The 27,366-nt window shown below is 47.2% G+C and overlaps 1 protein-coding gene across 1 annotated transcript; it reads left to right on the top strand.

Moving 5' to 3' along the window:
• Positions 1-27,039, top strand: poldip3 (polymerase (DNA-directed), delta interacting protein 3). Its single transcript, XM_080183480.1, has 9 exons — positions 1-94; positions 10,405-10,825; positions 17,931-18,008; positions 19,572-19,685; positions 22,045-22,236; positions 22,894-22,971; positions 23,816-23,945; positions 25,008-25,074; positions 26,483-27,039. Exons 1-9 carry the CDS (start codon positions 36-38, stop codon positions 26,652-26,654), a joined length of 1,311 nt encoding a protein of 436 aa, XP_080039606.1. The 5' UTR covers positions 1-35; the 3' UTR covers positions 26,655-27,039.
• Positions 27,040-27,366: the final 327 nt, after the last annotated feature.

Below are 27,366 nucleotides of genomic sequence, written 5' to 3' on the forward strand. Positions count from 1 at the left end.
CCCCCGCCCGCTCCTCCCGCTCGAGCTCAACCGTCATGGCGGATTCCTCACTGGACGACATCATCCGGAGACGCGGCCTCCGCCTGAAGGGCCGGTAAGAAGCGGGGGAGGGAGGCCGGGATGGCTGGACCGGACCCCCCCGCTCACCCTCCCAAGTCACTTCCCCGGGATGGTTCCCGGTCCTTCCTTCCCCCCCCCGGACCGCTTTCGCCCCGCGGCGGGGCCTCCGGCCGCGGCTCTTGGACCCCCAACCGGCGCCACGCACCCAAACCTGCTGCCACATAAACCCCGCCTCCTACCTCCCTTTTCGGTTGGTGATTGGCCATCCGAAGCGGGTGCTCCTTCCTGATTGGTCGGTACCGCTGTCAATCATGTTCGCCAGCAAGTATGGTTGATGGGGAGAGGGAAGCGGCCCGGGGTTTCTCCCCCCCAAACACAGGAGTTTACCCCTCAAACATAAGGATTTACCCCCAAACACAGTTTACCCCTCAAACATAAGGATTTACCCCCAAAACACAGGGGTTTACCCCCAAACACAGGGATTTACTCGCCAAACACAAGGATTTGCTATTAACCCCTCCCAGTACAACGATTCCCCCCAACTTCAGTACTTTATCCCCTTAATCTTAAAGAATTATTTCCCCCCCCCCATCATGGACCTCCAGGATTTAACCCTTCAAATCTCCTGGAGTATCCCTTCAGACTCTGCATTTACTTCTTTGAGATTTACCCCCCCCTTGAAGTTGATGCCCCCCTCCCCAATTTGACATCTCCCTTAGCTTCCCTGGATTTGACATTCCTGCATGCCCTTCCCTGATCCCCTGGTTTTGATCCCTCCCCCAGAACCACTGGATGTGATCTCCCCTCCCCCTCCCCCTCCCCCTCCCCCTCCCCCTCCAAGAACTTCCTGGATTTGATTTCCCCCTCCATATCTGCATGGATTTGATCCCCACATACCCCCCTGGTTTGATTGATCATTTTCACATGAATTAGTATACAATGAAAAATATTGTTTTTTGCACGCTATACAGATAAGCATACTGTTCATAGAGAAGGAAACAAAAGAGTGCAGAATGTAGTGTTACAGTCATAGCTAGGATGTAGAGAAAGTTCAACTTAACACGAGGATTTGATCTCTCCCAGACCCCCTGGATTTGTCCACTCCCCACCCTGAGTCTCAGTGGAATCCTCTCTCCCCTACCCTCTGCAATCTCCTGGATTTATTCCCCACACTACCTGATTTATCACACATTGGATTCATACCCCTGCCCCTACCCACCCACGCTTTTGTCTTCCCACGCCCCTATTCCTCAGATTTACAACCCCCTCCACCCAAGATTTATGACCCCTCCCCCAGACTTTTGGGATTTACCCCCCAAAATCTGGGATTGCTCTAAATTTCATGATATTCCCTGAGGGATCACGTGAGGGGAGATGTAATAAAGTAAAGGGTAAGGCAAGAGAACAAGCTATCATTAAGACTGATGATATTAAGACTGTGGCAAAAAGGGACAGACCATACAAGCTTAAGAGTGAATGAGTCAAGACCAGATGTTGCAGGGATTGTTAAAAGGCAGAATGAAAGGCTCTGTATGTAAAAGCAAGTAACATTCTTAACAAAACAGATGAAGCATGGATGATGACCTGATAGCTATTACAGAGATGTGGCTGCAGGGTGAGCAAAGCTGGATGCTGAAAATCCAGGGGGACGTGACATTTACGAGCACAGGAAGCTGGAAAGTGGTGGAGGGGTAGCTCTGTTAATTCAGAATGACAGTACAATAGTTAGAGATAGCCATGTTTTACTGATCTTTACAACTCAGTTTAGGTAGTGATACAAAATGGTAAGAAGTCACCTCTGTAAGTAGTTTATGAGTCTCCTAACTCAGTGGTTCCCAACCAGTGTGCCGCAGTGAACCTCCAAGTGTGTCATAAGAAAAGATTCAAAATTATTTTAATCAGGGTTTCAACAAGGTCCACCCCTCATAGAGTCATAGAAGTTTACAGCAGGAAAACAGGCCTTTCGGCCCAACTTGTCCATGCCGCCCTTTGTTTTGGATGGTAAACTCATCCAGAAGATTACAATGCATGGGATCCTCAGTGACTTGGCCACTTGCCCTTAGAAATCAGAGTTGTGGTGAAAGGGTATTTTGATGGCTGGAGGTCTGTGACTCGTGATGTTTGCAGGGATCCTTACTGGGGCTTCTGGTGTTTGTGATATAGAACATAGAACACTACAGCACAAACAGGCCCTTCGGCCCACGAGTTGCGCCGAACACATCAACACCTACCAATCTATAGACCTATCTATAACCCCCAATCCCATTAAACCCCATATACTCATCCAGAAGTCTTTTAAAAGACCCCAGCGAGTTCGCCTCCACCACCACTGACGGCAGCCGGTTCCATTCACTCCACCCTCTGAGTGAAAAACTTACCCCTAACATCACTTTTGTACTTTCCTCCCCGCACCTTAAATCTGTGTCCTCTCGTAGCGACCATTTCAACCTGGGGAAATAGCCTCTGAGAATCCACCCTATCTATTCCTCTCAACATCTTATAAACTTCTATCAGGTCGCCTCTCAACCTTCGTCTCTCCAGGGAAAAGAGTCCCAGCTCCCTCAACCTAACTTCATAAGGCATGCCTCCCAGTCCAGGCAACATCCTTGTAAATCTCCTCTGTACCCTTTCAATAGCTTCTACGTCTTTCCTATAGTGAGGCGACCAGAACTGCGCACAGTACTCCAAATGAGGCCTGACAAGGGTCTTATAAAGTTGCAGCATTACCTCCCGACTCCTAAACTCAATCCCTCGATTAATGAAGGCCAGTACACCATACGCCTTCTTGACCACCTCCTCCACCTGCGAGGCCGATTTAAGAGTCCTGTGGACCCGGACCCCAAGATCCTTCTGCTCTTCAACACTACTAAGACTCTGGCCCTTGATAGTGTACTCGTTCATCCCGTTGGTTCTGCCAAAATGGACGACTACACATTCATCCGCATTGAAGTCCATCTGCCACTTCTCCGCCCAGTCCTGCATCCTATTTATGTCCTGCTGCAACTTTTGACATCCTTCCAGACCATCCACAACACCACCGACCTTCGTGTCATCAGCGAACTTACTTACCCATCCCTCCACTTCCTCATCCAGGTCATTTATGAAAATGACAAACAGCAAGGGTCCTAGAACAGATCCCTGGGGCACTCCACTGGTGACTGACCTCCATTCAGAAAAAGACCCATCCACAACCACTCTCTGCCTTCTGCAGGCAAGCCAGTTCTGGATTCACAAGGCCAAAGGCCCTTGGATCCCATGCCCTCTCACCTTCTCAACAAGTCTTGCATGGGAGACCTTATCAAACGCCTTGCTGAAGTCCATGTACACCACGTCCACGGCACTTCCTTCGTCAATGTGTTCAGTCACATTATCGAAGAACTCAACGAGGCTCGTAAGGCACAACCTGCCCTTGACAAATCCATGCTGACTATTCCTGATCATGTCAAACCTCTCCAAATGCTCGTAAATCTTGTCCCTCAGAAGCCTCTCCATCAGCTTACCAACCACTGAGGTCAGACTCACCGGTCAGTAATTTCCCGGGCTGTCCCTGTTCCCTTTCTTGAAAATAGGAACTACATCCGCAATCCTCCAATCTTCTGGAACCTCTCCCGTCTCCATTGACGACGCAAAGATCATCGCCAGGGACTCTGCAATCACTTCCCTCGCCTCCCACAGTATCCTGGGGTACATCCCATCTGGTCCCGGCGACTTATCTATCTTAATAGAATTCAAAAGTTCTAACCCATCCTCCTCCTTAATATCCACATACTCAATCTTTTCCATCTGCTGCAAATCCGTAGCAAAATCTCCCAGATCAGCTTCCACTGTGAATACTGAGGCAAAGTACTCATTAAGCACCTCTGCCATTTCTTCTGGTTCCTATATATATGTATAAATGACTTGGATGAAAACATAGATGGGTAGGTTAATAATTTGCAGATGACACAAAGATAGTATAAGTTGCATATAGTGTGGAATATTGTCAAAGGATACAGTGGGATATAGACCAGATATGGTGGAGAAATGACAGATGGAGTTTAATCTGGGCAAGTGTGAGGTGCTGCACTTTGGGAGATTAAATGTTAAGAGTCAATATACAGTTAATGGCAGGACCGTCAGCAGCATTGATGTACAGAAGGATCTTGGGACTCAAGTCCATAGCTCCCTCAAAATGTCCATACCAGTAGATAGAGTGATAAAGAAGGCATATGGCATGCTTGCCTTTACTGATCAGAGCACTGAGTAGAAGGATATGATTTTGCAGCTTTGTAAAACTTTGGTTAGGTTGCACTTAAGAATATTGTATTCAATTCTGGTCGCTAAATTACAGAAAGGATGTGGAAGCTTTGGAGAGGGTGTAGAAAAGGTTTACCAAGATGCTGTCTGGATTAGGGGGTATGAGCAATAAGGAGACGCTGGACAAACTAGGGTTGTTTTCTCGGGGGCGGGACCTGATAGAAGTCTATAAAATTATGAGAGGTGTAGAAGGGTTGATAGTCGGAATCTTTTTCCCAGAGTTGGGAGCATGCACTTAAGGCGAGAGGGGGGAAGCTCAAAGGAGATATGAGGGGCAAGTGTTTTTACACAGAGAGCGGTAGGTTTCTGGAATGTGCTGCTAGGGATGGTGGTGGAGGCAGATGCGATAGGGGCATTTAAGGGCTTTTAGATAAGCACGTGCAAGGAATAGAGGGATATGGACCAAGAGCAGGCAGAAGGGATTAGTTTAATTTGGTGTCATGTTTGGCACAACATCATGGGCTAAAAGGTCTGTTCCTGTGCTGTATTATTCTATGATTCAAAATTCTGTAATTAAAATAAAACTATCATCTTCAGCTCTGTAGTTGTTGTCTGTAAGACCTGATGAATCTTGAGCCTCTCGTGCATGCGCCAGCTGGGAAAGTTGCACACGCACAGTTTAGATTTTTTTTAATATTCGTTAGGCTCATGTGTATGACCAACGGGATTTGGATCTGGTTCCTTCTGCCTCCACAAAAAGCAATATCTCAAAAAGGGCACAAAAGCACTGGGCAAAGTGAAACAGACGGAGAGATTAAAAAAAAACAAGGTAGAGGACCAGGAGAAGTTAAAAACTGAAGTTCTCAGAAAGGGAAGGAGACAGAATATAGGAGGTGTGTCTCAAGATCTTTATATGGTATAGAGGTGTGGCATGACACAAAGGGTTGGGAACCAGGAACTAACTACACAATAGGATGGGGTATACTGGAAGAAATAATGGAGACTTGTGAGAAAGTTAAAACAATAATTGTGAGTGACTTTAATGTAGATGGATTAATCAGATTGGCAAAGGTAGTCCTGAAATTGAGATCATGGTGTGTTTTCTTAACAGTTAGTAGCACATTCTCGAGCAGGCTGTAATGCGTAATGAGATGACCTAATAGTAAAGGAGCCCCTCGGTAGCAGTGATCATAACATATAGAATTTTGCTTTCAGTTTGAGGGCGATGGTGGGCCCAGGACCCACTACGCTTGAAATTTAAATAAAGACAATTGCAGGGGGTTGAAGACAGCGGGTTAGAGTGTACTATGAAATTAAGGGGTAAGTCATTAGAGACAGTGCCAGACCTTTCAATGTTGTATTTCACAACACTCAGCAAAGGTACATTACAGTGTGAAAGACTTAGAGAGAAGGGTGCATCATTTGTGGCTAAGATAGTATCAAAGTGAAAGAAAAAGTGTATAATTCTGTGAAGATATATTGCAGGTCAGAATATAAAATAAGCAAGACTAAAAAAAATGAGGAAGGAATAGGAATATGAGGGAAGGCTATCCAGAAATATCAATATTTAAAAAGGAAAAAAGTCACCAAAGTGAGTAGAGAGAGAGAAATACAGCTTAGGGAATTAATATTGGGAAGTAAGTAGAGTCACCATAGTCCCGATGGCCATAGGCTATTCTCCCTTTTGAAGGGAGAGCTGAGTGGTAGTGATTTAACCTGAGGATCCCCACACCTCAAGCAAGGGTCAAGGTAGAGAAGGCAGAGCCTTTGTAATTATTGGGAAGCGAGGAAATGGCAGATGCATTGAACAGACATTTTGGACACGATCTTACTAGTTGTTCACGTGATGCTGTAAGCGAGGACGGAGAATTTGGCGCTCAGCTAAACCTCTGTTCACTGCGCAAGACCAGAAAATCCCACTGACGTGAGTGACTGGAAAATTCCCCCTCTTTGTAAAACTTTGGTTAGGTTGCACTTAAGAATATTGTATTCAATTCTGGTCATTACAGAAACCCACACAGACACAGGGAGAACGTGCAGACTCCTCACAGACAGTGACCCAAGCCAGGAATGGAACCTGGGTTCCTGGCGCTGTGAGTCTGAAGCTAACCTCTGTGCCGCCGTGATAGGAAGGAGACAGAAAGCAGCAAGTTACCTCACAGTTAGCCCAGGATCTGTCATAGAGGAACTGTTAGACTTTATTGTTAAGGGGGGGTTATACCGAACGTTTAGAAAATCTCAGTGTAAGGCAGAGTCAACGTGGCTTTGTGAAAGGAAAATCTCATTTGACAAATTTATTAGAATCTTTTGAGGAAATACATGCAACAAAGAGGAACCTGTAGATGGATTTCCAAAAGGCATTTGATAAGCTGCCACATCAAAGGTTACTGCACAAAATAAGACCTTATGATATAAGGAGTAACATTATTTGATTTGATTTATTATTGTCAGATGTATTAGTATGCAATGAAAAGTATTGTTTCTTGCGTGCTATACGGACAAAGCATACCGTTCAAAGGAAGGAAATGAGAGGGTGCAGGTGTACTGTTACAGTCATACCTAGGTTGTAGAGAAAGATCAACTCAGTGCAAGGTAGGTCCATTCAAAAGCATGGATAGAGGATTCCTTGAGTAATAGGAAGCAGATAGTAGGGATAAATAAGTCACTTTCATGTTGGCAAGATATAACCAGTGAAGTGCCACAGCAATCAGTGCTTGGATCTCAACTATTTACATTTTATATCAATGAGTTGGATGGAGGGACAAGATGTATGGTAGCTAAATTTGCTGATGACACAAGGGTGGGTAGGAGAGTAAATTCTGAGGAGGATATAAAGAGTCTGCAAAGGATGTAGACAGGTTCGGTGTGTGGACAAAACATTTGGCAGAGGGAGTATAATGTGGAAAAATGTAGGGATGTCCATTTTGGCAGGAAGAATAGAAAAGCAACATTTTATTCACATGGAAAGAGATTGCAGTATAGAGGGATCTGATTGTCCTGGTACATAACTCACAAGTTAGATTGCAGGTGATTAGAAAAGAAAATGGAACATTGTTACTTATTGTCATGCTACAGTCATACAAGATGTTGGCGAGATCACATTTGGTCTCCTTGCTTCAGAGGAGATATAATTGCATTAAAAGCAGTACAGAGAATGTTCACTTGACTGATTCCTGGGATAGAGCTTTGTCTTATGAGGAAAGTTTGAAATGGCTGATACTATCCTCATTGGAGTTTAAAATATTGAGAGGTGATCTTATTGGAACATATAAGATCCTGAGAGGACTCAATAGGGTGAATGCTGAAAATGATGTTTCCCCATGTGGGAGACACTAGAATTAAGGACACAGTTTAAACGTTTGATGGCAATGAGATTTTTCTTTTGTCTGAGGGTCATTAGTCTGTGGAATCCTCTTTGGATGGCTGTGGACGCTAGATCATTGTGTATTTTTAAGGCTGAGTTAGATTTTTGATTGACAAGGGGACCACAGAGTACTGAGGGCAAACAGGAAAGTGGAGTTGATGCCCCAGTCAGATCAACTATGATTTTATCAAATGGTGGAACAAGCTTGAGGGGCCAAATGGCCCACTGATGCTTCTAATTAATTTGTTCTTTTATCATATTTACCCCAAAACTCTGGGATATGCGTCCCAATTCCTGGGATTTTTCTGAGGCCCCAGGATCTATTCTAAACCCTGGAATTTACATGAAGGTGCCACCTTGCTCCTGGTTTCTCAGCTGTCAGTTCCCGGAGACCACTCGTAATTGGCTGCCGGCGCCTACAGAGGGTGTCAGGAAACCAGGAACAGGTTTGTCATGATTCAACCCTGGACCCTGTACATTGCATTCCCCCAGGTCTTGTATTTGCATATTGCACATCCATCAGCCCTGAACTCTATATTGTACTCCCCGTGGCCTTGCACCCTGTATATTAAACTCCTCCTGTACCCTCAACCCTGTATATTGAACTCGCTCTGGGCCCTGTATCCTGTAGAGTCACAATAAGAAGTCTCACAACACCAGGTTAAAGTCCAACAGGTTTGTTTGATAACACAACCCACAAGCTTTCAGAGCACTGCCCCTTCATCGGGTGAGTCTGATGAAGGGGTAGTGCTCCGAAAGGTCCTTCGTCAGGTCACTCAGCTGACAAAGGAGCAGTGCTCCGAAAGCTAGTGGCGTTTGCTACCAAATAAACCTGTTGGACTTCAACAAAAGCAACCCAAGCCTACCCAACTTCTCTTTATAACTTAAGTGTTCCATCCCAGGCAGCATCCTGGTGAATCTCCTCTGCACCCCTGTTTGTGAATGGAACTTCCACTCACCTGATGAAGGGGCAGCGCTCCGAAAGCTAGTGGCTTGTGCTGCCAAATAAACCTGTTGGACTTTAACCTGGTGTTGTGAGACTTCATACTGTGTTTACCCCAGTCCAACGCCAGCATCTCCATGTCATTTGTAATCTATGCCATGATTGATAAAGGCAAGTGTCCCATATGCCTTTTACACCATCCTACAACTTATCCTTCTGATCTGTGGACAAACATGCCAAGGTTCCTTTGTTTCACAGAACTTCCTCGTGTCCTGCCATTCATTGACTACTTTCTTGTCACTTTTGTTTTATATATCACCTCACACTTTTCAGCGTTAAATTCCATCACACTCCGTTTCACTGTTAACCACCTGTCCCACCTTAGTGTCTATTGAACTCCCCTTACTCTGTATCCTCTATTTTGAACTCCAGTTGTATCCTCTATTTTGAACTCCTCCTGTTCTCTGTATCCTGTATATTGAATTCCCTCTGTACTCTGCACCCTATATACTGCACTCCCTTTGGGCCCTGTATAAAACACTTGGCATGGGCCCTGTATTGTACTACCTCCAGGTGATGTACCTTAATACTGTACTGTTCCCTGTGTCCTGTACTCTGCATAGCACATTAACCTACTCTAACACCACTACTCTGGACTGTTGCTACAATGGCTGAATACCCAGAAACCTGTATGCTACATTCTATTACACAATCTCCACCATTATAATTTTCCAGTGATCAACCTATTCCCCTATACTGTACCTAAATGTTATAAATTGATAGACCCGTCCCCAGCAGTACTGTACCACAGTGCTATACAGAGACAGACCCATCCCCAACTGTATTGTACCCTAGTGTTCTACAGTGACAGACCTGTCCCCACCAATACGATATCCCAATGTTAGTGACAGATCCGTCCTCACTAATACTGTACCCGTGTTATGGTGACAGATCCGTCCCCACCAGTACTGTACCCAAGTGTTCTACAGTGACAGACCTGCCCCCACCAGGACTGTACCCCAATTTTATACAGTGACAGACAGACCCATCCCCATCAGTACTGTACCCCAGTGTTATACAGTGACAGACCCATCCCCACCAGTACAGTACCCCAGTGTTATACAGTGACAGACCTGTCCCCACCAATACGATATCCCAATGTATAACAGTGACAGACCCGTCCTCACTAATAATGTACCCGTGTTATTGTAACAGATCCGTCCCCAACAGTACTGTACCCAAGTGTTGTACAGTGACAGTCCTGTCCCCACCAGTACTGTACCCCAGTGTTATATAGTGACAGACCTGTCCCCACCATTATTGTACCCCAGAGTCATACAGTGACAGACCCGTACCCCCAATACTGTATCCCAGTGTTGTACAGTGACAGACCCATCCCCACCAGTACTGTACCCCAGTGTTACACAACAACAGACCCGTCCCCACCAGTACTGTACCCCAGTGTTATACAGAGACAGACCCATCCCCACCAGTACTGTACCCCAGTGTTATACAGTGACAGACCTGTCCACACCAGTACTGTACCCCAGTGTTATACAGTGACAGACCCATCCCCACCAGTACTGTACCCCAGTGTTATACAGTGACAGACCTGTCCACACCAGTATTGTACCTAGGATTATGATTGTTGCTACAGTGTGAAAACATTGTCCACCTTCCCAGTGAGTGCAGTGTTGACTTTAGTAATCTGTACTGTCACTATCCAGAGAGTCAGTGAAGCACCCATTAGAGCTGGGGCTTTTACGTTGCTGAATTTTGTGCTGCTTGTTTTATTTTGCAGACCAGCACCGAGTGCCAGGCCAGTTGTTGGTGGCATCAAGTCAAGGATTGGGGATCAGTTTGTAAACTTGGGCACCAGCTGGCCCGTCACCGGCTTTCAACGGACTTTTGATGCACGGCAGAAGATTGGCATCACGGATGCTCGGCAGCGGCTAACAATGAGGGACGCTCGGGAACGCCTGGGACAGAAGGACATGCGCTCAAAAATAACGGGGAGCACCTTGAAGGTTCTCGACGCACGTGAAATGATCAACTCGAGGAAGGGCCAAGAAGGAAACGAGAAAGTGCTGGCAGCAAAAAAAGTATTGGATGCACGGGAGCGACTGAGCGCCAGGAGAAGTGTTCCGGCTGCGTCCACTGCTCCAACAGAAGCAACCGTCAACACAGGAGGCAGGATAACTAAAACATTCCAAGTCCCACAGGTGGAAATTTTTAACCTGCAACCTCGGTATATGTGGTACAGATATATTTATTGTGTCAAACCATCCCTTACCCTGCAGTGCATTCCTTACATGAGTGTCGGTGTTGCTGCCCCTTACAAGAGAGGACAGAGACGGTGCTGTGGCCGCGGAGGCTGGTGACAGTGTCGTTGGCATCGCTGGAGAGGCAGCATCTGTGCCCGGTGCTTGTTCCTTTCTGGGTCCCAGGATAGAATAATCCAGGGTGCACATCATGGCTGCCCTCCTCTCTCTGCTGACCACTGGATTTAATTTTTATCGGAAACTCCCATCCGTTTCTTCTGGATGTGGGGTTTGGTGGGGGAGGTTTAATATCATCAAAGTAAAGTGTCAGTGCAGTGCTACTGGCACGTCAACCCCACTGCCTACACAGAGCAGGCAATCAAATAATATTCACAACAAGGTACATCTCTTAAGACTGGAACTTCAGGCCTTAGAATCATCCGATGAGCATCTGATTTTGAAGTAATATTTGAGCGGGGGGGGTAGGAGGATAGTATTTAGACTGGAACCAACATTCCCCTCTATTGAATAAGATGAAAAGGACAAACTAAGTAACCAGAAACTTGAAACTTTTGAAATTTAGGAATTGGTACGGATGATCTTAGCAAAAAAATGTCTAAGTGCCAAATGAATGTGAAACTGGAGAATTTCAGATCTGTTTCTTTGGCAAGAGGAAAAGAAATCAAATCTTATGGCACTTAGAAAAGAAATGAGGCAAAGTGTGATTCTCACTTGTAGGGGGAGTAGGTGGAGTCTATTCATGCCAGAAAGCTGACTGCTGGAGAGCGCTATTGTGCATGCGCCCTGATCTCCCAGTGCACTCAAGAGTACGCAGTCCACTGAGATTGTCATTCCCCCGGACATTTCCCAACACAACTCGCACCCTCGTCAGTCTGTTCCCCCTGTAGTCCTGAAGCTCTATGTTGAAATGATTTGGAATTCACCATAGAGTCATCTAAGCTGGGGGGGGGGGGGGGAGCGTAGAGTCAGTCAGGATGGAGAGAAAAAATTAGCACCCAAACATTGATTAATTAAATGGAGGAGACTAGTTGACCTTGGGTTAGTCTGTCTAGCGATGATTATATTGAGAACTGGCAGTGATGGAGTTTGATAAGGTGGAATTGGGGCAATGACTCACTTATCAAGGAAATCCAGAACCAGGAATTTGAACCAAACCAGTTAACAGGGAAGCCCAGAAACACAGTGCGAAAGTTAACACACCCTGTTCCCAGAGGAAGCTGGGAGGTGGACTGGGAAGCAGGGGAAAAGGATACACACTGTGGGCAGAGAAAGCATGTTGCCTTCCCCACTTCATCACTTGGCACTGTGAGGCGCAATGCTAACCACCGTGCCACCCTCATTGGACTCAAAACATTAACTCGGTTTCTCTCTCCACAGATGCTGCCACATGTGCTGAGTTTTTCCAGCATTTTCTGTTTTTATTCTAAGGGAACTACTAATTGAATCTGGGATGGTGACTTACCAAAATTAACATCAGAAAATTGACAGAAATGAAGAAAATAATAGCACTAAGGAGTTTCAGAAATTTTGATCCAGGGGTTTCTATTCTAGCGTTTAAGGAAGGTGAGAATATTGCAGATGCCTAACAATAATCTTCCAAAGTTCTCTCGATTCAGAAACTATTTGTTTGTGTAGAGTTCTCCCCATGTCTGTATGGGTTTCTTCTGGATGCTCTGGTTTCCTCTCACAGTCCAAAAGACGTACAGGTTAGATGGATTGGCCATGCTAAATTGCTCCTTATTATCAGGAGGCTAGCATGGTAAAAACATGGGGTGTGGGGATAGGGGCTGGGTGAGATTGTTTACAGTGCATATCCGATGGGCCGAATGACCATCTCCTGCTCTGTAGGGATTCTGTGATTCTATTTCTAGGGATTGGAAATTAAACAACATGATTATAAATATATATTAATAGATTGAGTTAGGGTTTCTCTAACTTGTGGAACCCCAAGGGACCTGATCCATGAGCATCAATGAACCCCAAGCAATCTCATCAAATCGCGGAATAGGAGTGAACACAGAATCAAATGTAAACAAGTCTTTTCTAGCTAGACCTATGCATATATTAAGAGGTAAGAAGAGGCACACAGTCACAAAATACATTCACCGGCTACGTGTCCCCCTCACATTAATCCCTGGCCCTTTAACATTAACCCCTGGAAGTGATACCCCTTTAAGAGTGAGTAATCTGGTAATAATTAAAACCTCTTATTAAAAAATAAACTTAAATCTTACTCTTTGTCATTTTAATGGGATGAATGCTGCTGGAAAGCTGATTCTCATATTAGATGTACTTGTCATACTTATATCTTTCTCTCTTGCGCACACACAGTTCTCTCACTCACCACCTCCCCCCACCCCTCGTATACACCCACCCCATCTCTCTCAACACACACACACCCCATCCTTACATGCACACTCACACTCGTCCACACACACACACAAAACTCTTTGAGGCCTTAACCTCCTGCCCGTTCCTTTCCTGAGGCCTTGCCACACCCCCTTCTTACTGTTGTCACCTCTCCTGCATCTCACCGACTCTTCACGGAGTCTGACATGTCCCTGCTGGCTGCCATTTCATCTTTACTTTGCGCTTTTGGCCAGAGACGTTTCTGCATAGCAACAATGAGATAGAATAGATCAAATGGGCTAATCAGAGCATGGACTCCCAGAGGTCTTGTCCAGACTAGTCAGGTCTATCAGCAGCCGGGGCTCCAAGAAGCCTTGCTCTAAAATGCGTATTGGATTTCTCGTACTATTTTTAACCTTTGCATGTTCAAACTGGCAATTGCCGGTCACTTAGCAGCCACTAACTTTGCAGACGTCTGCAGACCCTTCACAGTCGCCCCTGAGATCCTTTGCAGATCCCCTGGAGGTGCGACCACAGTTTGGGAACCCTGGATTAAGTGAACGAACAAAGCTGTAGGAAATGAGTTTCAGTGCAGGCGTGTGTGAGATCGTTTACTTTGTAACAATAAATTTGAGAACAGGGTTTTTCAATGGTGAGGAGACTTGGGAGCCCATGTATGTAGATCATTAAAATGTCATGACCAGGTAAAATCATCAAAGCGTTGAATGGAATAGAGCTTGATATCTTGAAGCTAGAATACAGGGGGGGGCGGTGAGCAATCATACTGTAGCTGTACAAGACCCTGGTTAGATTACACTTCCAGGTTGTGTTGAGTTCTGGTCACCACGGTGTCTGACAGACATATCGATCTTTGAGGGAGTTGAACATAGATTTATTTGCATGCAAGGATTAAATTACACAGCAGTAGTTAGCACCGCTGTCTCACAGCGCCAAGGTCCCAGGTTCTATTCCCTGCTTGTATGACTGTGTGTGCAGAGTCTGCATGTTCTCCCCATGTCTGTGTGGATTTCCTCCAGGTGCTCTGGGTTCCTCCCACAGTCCATAGATGCGCTACTTTGATGCATTGGTGCCAGAGTGTGGTGACTAGGGGTTTTCACAGTAACTTTATTAATGTAGGGCTACTTGTGATACTAATAAATAAACTCTAATGGTTGTTGTACTCCCTGCAATTTAGAAGTTTAGGCGGTGATTTTGATCAGAGTTTTCAAGATTTTAAGGAAAGCTGATCAGGGAATGTAGAGAGAAACTGGCTGCGATTCTTCCAAAAGCGCTGAATTGGCAAGAAAACTTCTAGATCCCGACTGTTTTGCTGCCCGATCCCCGTGGGGGGCCCTGATTGCCCTCCTCTTCATTCCGACAGGGTCTTCTGCTAGTTCCCTGTACGTGGGAAGTTACTCTAAACCCCGCCAGAATGAAGTACTCCTGGCGGGATGGGAGATTCAATTGGGACCAGTAAGTTCCCAATAATTACATTCAAAAGACACTTAAAATAGATTAAAAACCGATTTAAATTACTTAGCTGCCTTGCTGCCGGTTTCCAGCGTGATCTGAAGGGCAAGTGTTTGCCGGCTCTGAGAGATGCACATGCGTTCCCAGCACATGCGCAAATCCTGGAACAAGGCCAGTGACACACATCTCTCACTTCACCCCTCCAGAAAAGTTGCGGATCGTGAAGAGAGAATCACGGCTGCCATCTCTATTGGTTGGGAACACTAGAACTAGAGGGCATCATCTAAAAACGTGAGTCGGAACTTTGGGGATTGAAATTAGGAAACATTGCCTTGCACAAAGAGTGGTAGGATTTCGAAATTTCACTTACAAGTGGCAATTGAAGCTAAAATAAAAGCAAAATTCTGTAAGCTGTTGGAAATCTGAAATAAAAACAACAGGCTGGAAATGCTGAGCAACTGTAGAAGAATCTATTATACCTTACTCCCTTACTATACTTATACACCGCTGAATGTATGGCCAAATTCCTGTCCAACTCAATTTTCATGTTTGCTGATGACACCACTGTTGTGGATCAGATCTCAAATATTGACGAGACAGTACAGGAATGAGATAGAGAATCTGGTGAACTGGTGTGGCAACAATAATCTCTCCCTGAATGTCAACAAAACAAAGCAGATTGTCATCGACTTCAGGAAATGTAGTGCAAGTGTAGTCTACATCAAAGGAGTGAAGTAGAAATGTTCGAGAGCTTCAAGTTTTTAAGTGTCCAGATCACCAACAACCTGTCCTGGTCTCCCCATGCTGACATTATAGTTAAGAAAGCCCACCAACGCCTCTACTTTCACAGGAAACTAAGGAAATTTGGCACGTCCACTTCCACTCTCTCCAACTTTTACAGATGCACCGTAGAAAGCATTCTTTCTGGCTCTATCACAGCTTGGTATGGCTCCTGCTCTGCCCTGGACTGCGAGAAACTATAAAGGATCGTGAACAAAGCCCAGTCCATCACTCAAACCCATTGACTCTGTCTACACTTCCCGCTACCTTGGCAAAGCAGTCAGCATAATGAAGATCCCCACCCACCCCTGACATTCTCTCTTCCACCTTCTTCCATTGGGAAAAAGATATGGAAGTCAGAGGACACATACCGGGCATTGAGTACAAGAGTTGACGAATCATGTTGCAGCTATATTAAACTTTGGTTAGACCGCATTTGGGGCATTGCGTGCAGTTCTGGCTGCCACACTACCAGAAGGATGTGGAAGCTGTGCAGAGAGTACAAACCAGAATGTTGCCTGGGTTCTAGGGTGTTGGCTATGAGGAGAGGTTGAATAAACTAGGATTGTTTTCACTGGAAAGACAGAGGCTGAGGGGAGACCTGATAGAGGTCTACAAAATTAAGAGAGACATAGACAGGGTGGAAGTCAGAGGCTTTTTCTCAGGATGGAAGTGCCAATTACAAGGAGGCACAGGTTCAAGGTGAGAGGGGAAAAGTTTAAAGAGATGTGTGGGGGAGGTTTTTCACACAGAGTGTGGTGAGTGCCTGGAACATACTGCCAGAGGAGGTGGTGGAAGCAGGCACATTAGCAACATTTAAGAGGCATTTGGATGAGTCCATGAATAGGGAGGAAATAGAGGGATACGGACCAAGTAAGGACAAGATTTTTTTTAGTTTAGCTAGGGCTTCAAGATCGGCACAGGCTTGGAGGGCCGAAGGGCCTGTTTCTGTGCTGTACTCTTCTTTGTTCTTTACTCCATGACACTTTCATATTCAACTTTAAACAATGTTTGATGCTGGGTCAATTGTTAATTTCAACTCTTTGAGGCTGATAGAGTTTTGTTAATTGAACAGATTAACTGATGTGAGGGTATACAGAGTTAGGTCCCAAACCAGCCGTGATCTCATTGAATGACAGAATGGCTCAAGGCTATCTGGCCTACTCCCAATCCAAATCACATGGGGTGGACTCGGAGGGTCCGTAACACCAAGGGAACTGTACCCCAGCTTGGCCCAAGAGCTTTAGGAAAGGAAGGACTTGGAGAAGCTGCTCCTTGAGTGGCCTTTGTCTCCCTCAGGCTCCCAGGTGATTGTGAGCTTCCGGTGTCAGTCTGTGGATAGAGTTTTAGTGGGGAAACTGCCACTGGCATGGGGGCTTTTGGGGTTGGAGAGTAAGTAATCACAGCGCTGAGGGGAGGGACATTCCGCTTCGAAACAGTTTACAGCATTATTCCAACTCTGTGTTCACGATTATGTAAGTGGTATTTGTGTCAACTCTATAGAAAGTGAAGTTTTCAACCTGTTGAACGTGTGGTGCTGGACATCACTGTGAAGCGGTCAGTGTGCGCATCAGCTGTGGTGGAATAGCTAGCTCTCTTGCCCCTTGAATCAGAAGATTGTGGGTTCAAATCCCATGCCAGATACCGGAGCTCAAATCCAGTTGACCACTTTTTTGTGCAATACTGGGGAAATGTTGCTTTGTCAGGGATGCTATCTTTCAAATGAGAGAAGACAACACCCCATCTACCCTCTCCAATGGATGGTAAAGATCCCATGGTGCCATTTCAGTTCTCCCAGGTGTCCTGGTACCATTTATCCCAACATTAGATTATCATTAACTCATTGTGGGATTTTACTGAGTAATTTGACTGTGACACCTCCCACATTACAAGAGTGACTACAGTTCAAAAGCACTTTTTGCAATAAAGCACGTATGGGTGCCTGAAGGTTTTGATTTGATTTGTTATTGTCACATGTATTGGGATACAGTGAAAAGTATTGTCTCCTGTGCTACACAGATAAAGCACACGGTTAATTGAGTACATAGGGGAGAAGGAAAGGTGAGGGTGCAGAATATAGTGTTGCAGTTAGGGTGTAGAGAAAGGTCAGCTTAATGCGAGTTAGGCCCATTAAAAAGTCTGATGGCAGCAGGGAAGAAACTGTTCGTGAGTCAGTGGGTACGTGTTCTCAGACTTTTGTATCTTTTTCCCAATGGAGAAAGGTGGAAGAGAGAATGTCCGGGGGACATGGGGTCCTTGATTATGCTGGCTGCTTTTCCAAGGCAGTGGGAAGTGTAGACTGAGTCATTGGATGAGCGGCTGGTTTGTGTGATGGTTTGAATATTGCTGTTTAAATGCTAGTCTTTGGTTTTCTCAGCCCATGCCACACAGAGCTGCCGTCGTGCTTGTTTTAATAACTGGAAATGTTTTCACTTTGCGTCCACAGAAAAAACCTGTTTCTCCTGCGTTGACTCAACCCCTGGGCATGCGAATCAATGTGGTGAATGACCAGAGTCCTGGCCAGGTGAGAATTCGCTGACATTACTACACTGCAGGCAAAACCGGAATGAGAGAGCCATTAACCACATTCCTCCACTCTGTCCAAAAAGATTTCATATGTGTAAAACTAGGAAACATGAAAATCACAAAGTTGAACATCTATAAACTGCACCTGGCTAGCTTTAGTTTGCATCCATGGAGTGCGTGGAATGTGTGTGTCTGAGTTGCAGTCACTTGCAAACCGTTTTTGGTTTTCTTAGAAGTTTGTGGTAATGTTTTAAGCAGGTGAGTGTGGATCCCCTCACTGCATAGCTCTGTGATACAATATTGGTGGGGACAGATCCATCACTGTAACATTGTGATACCGTACTGGTGAATACAGATCTCTCGCTGTAGCACTGTGATACAGTACTAGGAGTAATTATCCCTTGTGTACTGGTGGGGCCAGATCCATTACTATAACATTGAGGTAGAGTACTGATGGGCGCAGTACTGCTGGGGGAAGCCCTGCTGGATTACAATGCCAGTTTAATGGGATACAGTCCCTGGTTGCTGAGTTATCAGGACGGCAGCTTTCTGCAGTACCTTCTCTAAATGGCCACTTTTTAGGTGTGACTCTTGGCGCTGTGAAGTAGCAAACAGCCAGGTTGGCCCTATCCCTGTCAGTGTCGGTGCTTATAGCAGTCAGATGGAACCTCTTCCTCCCCTATATGGTTCCAGCTATGTGGATTTGATTCCCGGCTTGGATGACTGTTACTGTGAGGATCTGTCCCCACCGGTCTGTGTGGAGTCATGTTCATCCCGTGTCCATGTGAGTTTCCTTCGGGTTCTCCAGTTTCCTCGTACACTGTAAAGATCTGCATGTAAGGTGATTGGCTAAGCTGAATTACTCCATAATTTGTCCAGATATGTGTAGGTTAGGTGGATCGGCCGTGCTAAATGCATGGGGATAGGGGAGGGGAGGGCCTGGGTGGGGTGCTCTTTTGGACAGTCGTGCAGATTCTATGATTCTAATGTTTCCACAGCTTGGTGAACCAGCAACACAGGAGCAGGGAGTGCTGATTATCATTTGAACAAGGGGGTAATAGGCAGAGACATTCCCACAGAGAACGTGCAAGACCTTATCACAGGGAATGAGATTGGAATAAACTGCTCCAACTGAATAACTATCACTGTGTGATGGGCTGTCTAAAGAGCAATCTGATCTGGCCAACTAATCTGAATTCAGAATATCTCTTGTGAAGCTGCCTGATTGTGGTTGGGTTCAGTCTGGTTGATTGTGGTCGGGTTCAGTCTGCTTGATTGTGGTCGGGTTCAGTCTGCTTGATTGTGGTCGGGTTCAGTCTGCTTGATTGTGGTCGGGTTCAGTCTGCTTGATTGTGGTCGGGTTCAGTCTGCTTGATTGTGGTCGGGTTCAGTCTGCTTGATTGTGGTCGGGTTCAGTCTGCTTGATTGTGGTCGGGTTCAGTCTGCTTGATTGTGGTCGGGTTCAGTCTGCTTGATTGTGGTTGGGTTCAGTCTCGTCTTGGATGAACCTGTGAAGTTTATGAAGGTTTGTTGTGGTCTCAGTTTTGTACCTTTGCCCCAGGTTCTTGAGGAAGAGGATATGGAAGAGGAGGATGAGGAAATCCTACATTCAATACCAGTGACAAACAAACAGCTAAAAATCGGCAATGTGATAAACCACCTGACTCAGAAGAGGGTGAGTCTTTTGCTCTTATTCAGAGAACCAAACACAGTCAGAGCTGTCGTGTGTGACTGAGTAACTTGTTCCAGGAAAATACAGTGACATCCTGGGGCTATTGGTACAGTATGAGGAGGTGCATGCTTTTAGGCACATGCGGATTAATAGAGGCCTTCCAGAATCATAAAGGATTTTGATAGAGTTGGTACAGGCACGATGGGCCAAATGGCATCCTTCACCGCTGTGATTAAGGGGAAACTGTTCCTGGTGCCAGGAAGATATCTAACCAGTGGGTAATGATTTGAGGTCATTGGCAAAATGATTTTTCTGAAAACACAGTGGGCGGAATTCCACGTGAGTCGTAGTGGACAAGGCAGAAAGTTTGGCAGACCATGCAAAGGTCCATCGACCTCGATGGAATTTCCAGCCTTGGGGCGATCGCAGCCAGAAAACCCGTCGAGTTGGCGGGGTGAGAGGGGTGCTGTACTCTGTAGGGGTGGCGATAGATCTCATGGCAAAGCAGTAATAGTTGTGTGAGCTTCTGGAAGCTTCACACTCCAGCCAGGCCCAGTGGGATCTTTCTGGCCCAGTTTATCCTAGGGTCTCTTGTACTGCTACCCAATTTCAGTTCAGTGGGACATGGGAAAGGAGTCTTTAACGTCCTCCTTCCCCATTCTGTTCACCCTGCTTCTGCCCCTCCCCCCGCCCCAATTAAACCAGCCTTTAAAACTGTTCCAGTCACTAACTTGCCTGTGATGGTAGCGCCCTCGCACCTGAACCTGCACTTAATGCATTTCCAGACAACAGGCCTGGGTCACCCTGAGTCCAGAGTCTAAATATTTGGTCTTTAGGCTCCTTTTCTAAGCACCGAGCTCTCCTTTGTATCGCCCTCCCCTGTACAGTATCTCATCAGGACAAGCTTAGTGCTTTTACAGCTGATACAGGCTGCCTGCAATGGAATGTGTTTCCTCAGCTCACAATAGTCCTGAACAGGTGCTTTGATCCCTTCCTGATCTTTCTGATTGACCAATTCCTTGGGATCACAGTCCAGAGATGTGCAGATTAGGTTGAGTGACCATGCTTAATTGCCCTTTAGCGTCAAGGAGATTAGCAGGGTAAATAAGTGGGGTTACAAGGATAGGGCCTGGGTCGGACTGATATCGATGCAGACTCAATGGGCTGATTGGCTTCCTTCAGCAGTGCAGAGATTCTGTGACTGTGACATGGTGGCACCGTGGTTAGCTCTGCTGCCTCACAGCACCAGGGATCCAAGTTCAATTCTGGCCTTGGGTCACTGTCCGTGCAGAGTTTGCATGTTCTCTTCATGTCTGCGTGGGTTTCCTCTGGATGCTCCAGTTTCCTCCCACAGTTCAAACGTGTGGATTAGATTGATTGGCCATGCTAATTTGTCCCTTAGTGTTGGGAGACTGGTAGGGTAAATGCATAGGGTTACGGGGGTCGGGCTTGGGTGGGATTGTCAGTGCAGGCTCAATGGGCCAAATGGCCTCCTGTATGGATTCTATGATATCCTTCTCTGACTTTCCAACAATTTCTGAACAACTGGAGAGAACTTGGTGAAAATATAAAACTCCTGCCCTATGTGGGAACCCACCATCCCTGGCCCATTCCGGTTGGCGTTAGATTCTGATATTGCTAATGCTGATTAATAGAATTAGGCTGATGTTCTCAGCAGCAACAGACCAGGAGCAGGTGGGAGGAGAGATGACATGAAATAACTGTAGCTATGAAACTGGTAAAATAGAATGAATTAAACCAGAAATGTGAATTATAAAACAGGGAGTGCAGAGTGGACAGAACCAGTCCGACACTAAAGAGCTTACTGTTCGAGATTTAGCGACACAGATTTTATTAGAAGAGGATTGTGCTTCAAGCCAGAGCCATATCCAGTGCACGTTACAGGGCGGCACAGTGGTTAGCACTGCTGCCTCACCGCACCAGGTGAGACCTGGTTCCGTTTCCAGCTTGGGACATTGTCTGTGTGGAGTTTGCATGTTCTCCCCGTGTCTGCATGGGTTTCCTCCCACAGTCTGAAAGATGTGCTGGTTAGGTGCATTGAGCCGCACAGGTGCCCGAGTGTGATGACTAGGGGAATCTCTCAGTAACTTCATTGCAATATTAATGTAAACTTTACTTGTGACACTAATAAATAACTTTCTAACTTTGTTATAGACTTATGTTTCAAGGTCAGTATAGTTTGAAACTCTTGAACATTCAATTTTAAAGAAATGTGATTGTCCAGAAAATAATCCAGAGGGATTCAAAAACTGCCTATGATTGGGTGTGAATTGATTCTGCGGATTTGATTCCAGAGTAAACTCAATGTCTTCTTTTTGTTTCCTCTGCTCTTTCTGTCCAGCCTGGTTTCACTGCCTCGAAGCTCTCTCTGGGAAAGGCCGTTCCTCTGACAAAAGTAGTCCAGAACGACTCGTACACAGCTCCTCCGCCCGCACCTCTCACCCTCACACGCTCCAGACCACCAGCAAACCTATCGCGAACGGCGGCACTAGCAGCAGAGCAGGACCCAGCTGAGGATGTGTTGCCTCTGGAGGTACCCAGCAGTCACTCTACACCTCCCTCAGCATCCCTGAGCCCCTCTGAATTGCAGCTTCTAGTTTAGACCCCTCAAACTGTTAACTGTGAAATGTAGTTTGCAACTCACAGTGTTTTTGTATCCCATTCATACCTGACCAGAAGTAGCTGTAAACTCGTGGGTTTCTCGCCCCGCCCTGTCCAGCACTGCATCGCTGTTTGGCTGCCCCACTTGCCCTGCAGAGCATTGCCCTGCCCGGTGAAGGGCTGGGCTGTTTGACATCAGGTGATGCTTTTAGATTCTAAACTATTCAGTGCTGAGTGGTTTTTCCCAATTTCCCCTTCATTCCCTCACCCCCGAAACACTAACTCACTCTGGGCAGTTCCCACCGAACTCAGATTTAATTTTACAGCACATCACACCAAGGTCAAAAGAGGGTGATGGGGAGGGGGCTGGTCACCCTGTGGCCCTGGGGTTTGCTGATGAGGATGCTGCCAATCCCTGGGACTCACACTGAGATTGGCGGAGCCTACATTCACATCACCGAATCGATTGGGAGGTTTCCTGTCTGCGTGTACCCTGTGTGACCAGCACAGAGTGACTGATAATCAGAGCTGTTTATTCATGCTGGCATTAATGAAGGTGTAACGTGTTTCTCATTGATCTCCTGCACAGCTGAATCTCAGTCCATTAGAAGGAACAAAAATGACCGTAAATAATCTTCACCCTCGAGTGACTGAGGAGGACATTGTGGTGAGTCAGATTCAGCTGCTCCCGGGGGAGGGAGATAATTGCAGTGAGTGTGGGCTACCCTGTTCCATCTGCGTCACCCCTTTCTACAGTTCTATAAATTACTTGAATCTTTGTTCAGGTTCCTGTCAAGACACAAGTTGGAAGACAGTAGTTTTGGTGTCAGAAGTTAAGAGGAGTTTATTAGCAATAATTAACGACGTGATAGTTTTCGAGTCCAGTGTGTGTGCAGGGGAGGTTATTGCTGTGAGTGTGGCTCTATCTCTGTTCCCGAGAGGTGGCGGGGGTAATTTTGTGGAATTAAAGTTTATTTTTATTAGTGTCGCAAGTAAGCTTATATTAACACTGCAATGAAGTTACTGTGAAAATCCCTGAATGACTACACTCCAGCACCTGTTCAGGAGGGAGAATTTAGCACAGCCAATGCACCTAACCAGCACATCTTTCGGATTGTGGGAGGAAACCGGAGCACCCGGAGAAAATCCACGCAGACATGGGGAGAACATGCAGACTCCACACAGACAGTCTCTCTCTCGGAGATATCAAGCCGGGAATTGAACCCAAGTCCCTGGCGCTGTGAGGCAGCAGTGTTAACCACTGTTGTGGGACTTGTGTGGAAATTAATTGTGAGACACATTAAAGTCATTAAATGTCACACACCCACCTCTCCACCGAAGCCTTGTGTTCGTGACCAGATGCTCCCCTCTCTTCACAGAGTCTGAATGTCGTGATGGATGGATGGGTGGGTGAGTGGGGGACAGTCAGAGATTACTTTAAATGAGTGAGCCAGATGGAGTTGTGGTTTCTGAATGTGAGCTACTGGGTGACTGTCTGTTCCCATGTTTAGGAGTTGTTCTGTGTCTGTGGCGCTCTGAAGCGAGCCCGTCTCGTACATCCGGGAGTCGCAGAAGTCGTCTTTGTTCGAAAGGAAGACGCCATCACTGCTTATAAAAAGTACAACAACAGATGTTTAGATGGTAAGTCAGTTTTCAAAAACACATCCTGCTGCTGTGGGGTCCGCTGACAACACCGCACCCACCCACCCACCCACCCACCCACCCAACCTCAGGGAGATATCTGTACTCTGACTGGTGTCTCTCAGTCCCTCTCTGTCTCTCTCCAGGAGATATCTGTACACTAACTGATGTCTAACAAACTCTCTCTCTCTCTCTCTCTCTGTCAGCGAGATACCTGTACACTGTCTGGTGTAACTCAGACCTTAGCTCTCTGAAGTATCTGTATGCTGCCTGGTGTCTCCCAGACCTTTCCTTAATGGAATGCTGAACAAGCCAACCTTTCCCCATCTTATCTGTCTCTGAGGGAATATCAACACAAGCTCACTGCCTCTGAGGAGCAGCCTGAGAGAGATCAGTCCCTGAGGCTTTTAAAAAATGTTTTATTTATATGCAGTGAATGAACCTGTTAACGTGTGCTGTTAGTATAAAAACACTATTGAAAAGAACGATATCTGGTGACAGCACAATTGAAGATTGGGAGCGAATGTCAATGTAGCAGCGTGAGTGGGTGGGGGAGGGGATTCAGGGATAGTATTGATGTTACACAGTGAGCGGGGGAGGGGATTCAGGGATAGTATTGATGTTACACAGTGAGCGGGGGAAGGGGTTCAGGGACAGTACTGATGTTACACAGTGAGAGGGGGAGGGATTCAGGGATAGTATTGATGTTACACAGTGAGCGGGGGAGGGGATTCAGGAATAGTATTGATGTTACGTAGTGATGGGGGAGGGGATTCAGGGATAGTATTGATGTTACATGGAGAGCGGGGGAAGGGGTTCAGGGTCGGTACTGATTCCCTGGGCAGGTGAGGACAGTAAGAAGTTTCACAACACCAGGTTGTGAAGGAACACCGTTTCCGAAAGCTTCTGGGATTATCGTCAAATAAACTGGTTGAACTCTAACCCGGTGTTGTGAGACTTCTTACTGTGTTTACCCCAGTCCAACGCTGGCATCTCTACATCATGTGAGGACCGGCAGTTCTGAAAGCTCACAGCTAGGATCCTTTTCCTTTCTCTCCACAGGTCAGCCAATGAAATGTAACCTTCACGTAAATGGAAATGTCATCACCTCAGAGCAACCAATCCTATTGTAAGTTACAGCAAAAATCTAATTTTACTTTGCCACTGAACTTTTACCCAGACCAGCAGAACACTGCACCATCCCCACTGAGACTGTACAGACCAGCAGAACACTGCACCATCCCCACTGAGACTGTACAGACCAGCAGAACACTGCACCATCCCCACTGAGACTGTACAGACCAGCAGAACACTGCACCATCCCCACTGAGACTGTACAGACCAGCAGAACACTGCACCATCCCCACTGAGACTGTACAGACCCGCAGAACACTGCACCATCCCCACTGAGACTGTAACTACCAGCACAACCCTGCACCATCCCCACTGAAACTGTACAGACCAGCAGAACCCTGCACCATCCCCACTGAGGCTGTACAGACCAGCAGAACCCTGCACCATCCCCACTGAGGCTGTACAGACCAGCAGAACCCTGCACCATCTCCACTGAGGCTGTACAGACCAGCAGAACCCTGCACCATCCCCACTGAGACTGTACAGACCAGCAGAACCCTGCACCATCCCCACTGAGACTGTACAGACCAGCAGAACACTGCACCATCCCCACTGAGACTGTACAGACCAGCAGAACACTGCACCATCCCCACTGAGGCTGTACAGACCAGCAGAACCCTGCACCATCCCCACTGAGACTGTAGAGTCCAAAGTTTGCCTGCTGAAGGGAACAATGTAGGAAGAAGACCTGTTCAGTGGGACAGAGTGTGGGGGGATATACCTACTCCAGCGGGGTTGGGGGGGACTATGCCTCTTGAAGTTTGGAGAGAGTGCTGCTCCAGGGGACTGGGGGGGGGGGGGGGGGTTGGGGGGAATAGTATGTGCTCTGGGGAGCAAGTTTGGGGGAAATACCTGTTCCAATGGACAGGGTTAAGGCGGGGAGTGGGACTATGCCTCCTGGAGGATAGTACCTGTTCCGGGGACCGGATTGGGGGGAGTACCTGCTCCGGGGGTCCGGATTGGGGGGAGTTCCTGCTCCGGGGGACCGGATTGGGGGGAGTTCCTGCTCCGGGGGGCCGGATTGGGGGGAGTTCCTGCTCCGGGGGACCGGATTGGGGGGAGTTCCTGCTCCGGGGGGCCGGATTGGGGGGAGTTCCTGCTCCGGGGGGCCGGATTGGGGGGAGTTCCTGCTCCGGGGGGCCGGATTGGGGGGAGTACCTGCTCCGGGGGTCCGGATTGGGGGGAGTTCCTGCTCCGGGGGACCGGATTGGGGGGAGTACCTGCTCCGGGGGACCGGATTGGGGGGAGTACCTGCTCCGGGGGTCCGGATTGGGGGGAGTTCCTGCTCCGGGGAACCGGATTGGGGGGAGTTCCTGCTCCGGGGGGCCGGATTGGGGGGAGTACCTGCTCCGGGGGACTGTGTGGGGGTGTTAATCGCTGATCGCCTCTGACTTTCCTTGCAGGAGGCTGAGTGATACTCCAGTGGTGAAGAAGTCTGAGATCCCCAGGGCCAAGCCTCGCCCGTCCAATCAGCCACCGGCAGAGGTTGACCCAGAGACGGTCCTGAAGGCGCTTTTCAAATCCTCAGGCCCCTCGACATCAGCCCAGCCCACTGCTTTCAAGATCAAACTCTAACCTGGTCCAGCAATGGCCACCTCAGCCCCCAGCCACAGCTCGGTCTCTCTGTGTGACAACTCAACTCTTTTCTTTAGCACAGTTCTGTAAAAAAAAACTTCCCAACCCATTTGTGTTTAGTCACTTCTGGCTGATGCTTTTCTAAAGCCGGTGATTCACGTTGGACAGAAAAATAACCCCACCCCCATGCCCCCAGTATTCTGATATGATTGGCCAGTGGCTTGGTGGCAGCGTACTCGCCTTCTAATCTGCCTGGTCCATAAAGTGCGTTCCTGAACCACTGGCGAAACAGATTGTCATCATCCACTGACTGAGGGAAGGACGCTGACACTGTGGGTGCTGCTTCCGTCTCCCCTCGCTCTGTGGCCGAGTCCTGTTGTGGGGGGGGGGGGGGGGGGGGGAGTTGTTTTGTGACAGACACGCGGTATAGTAAGCTCCTGCCCCCTCCCCACCCCCTGCCCCCTCCCCACCCCCTGCCCTGTTCTTCCCCCCCAACCCCCAAACAAGTGATGCACGTTGGGAAGTTTGTATCTACCAGGACAATCGCCTCAGTCTGTTTCAGCCGCTCGCCTTTGTGTCTCATACTTTCCTCGAACTGCCTTAAACCAGGTGACCAGGGGGAGAGAAGGCAATTGGGAAATGTTGGGTAAACACAGCTGGTCTTTCAGCAATAAACCACATTCCCGGTTTGTATTCCTGGCGGACAGGCTGT

The sequence above is a fragment of the Carcharhinus amblyrhynchos genome, unplaced genomic scaffold (genome assembly GCF_965287045.1).
Source record: "Carcharhinus amblyrhynchos unplaced genomic scaffold, sCarAmb.v2.hapA chromosome_300, whole genome shotgun sequence".
In the NCBI taxonomy this organism is placed as follows: Eukaryota; Metazoa; Chordata; class Chondrichthyes; order Carcharhiniformes; family Carcharhinidae; genus Carcharhinus; species Carcharhinus amblyrhynchos.

Coding starts and splice junctions, on each gene's coding strand:
- poldip3 (XM_080183480.1), top strand. CDS start 36: ATGGCGGATTCCTCACTGGACGACATCATCCGGAGACGCGGCCTCCGC. Junction 18,009..19,571: donor ATGACCAGAGTCCTGGCCAG/GTGAGAATTCGC, acceptor CCTTTGCCCCAG/GTTCTTGAGGAAGAGGATAT. Junction 23,946..25,007: donor CAACAACAGATGTTTAGATG/GTAAGTCAGTTT, acceptor TTCTCTCCACAG/GTCAGCCAATGAAATGTAAC.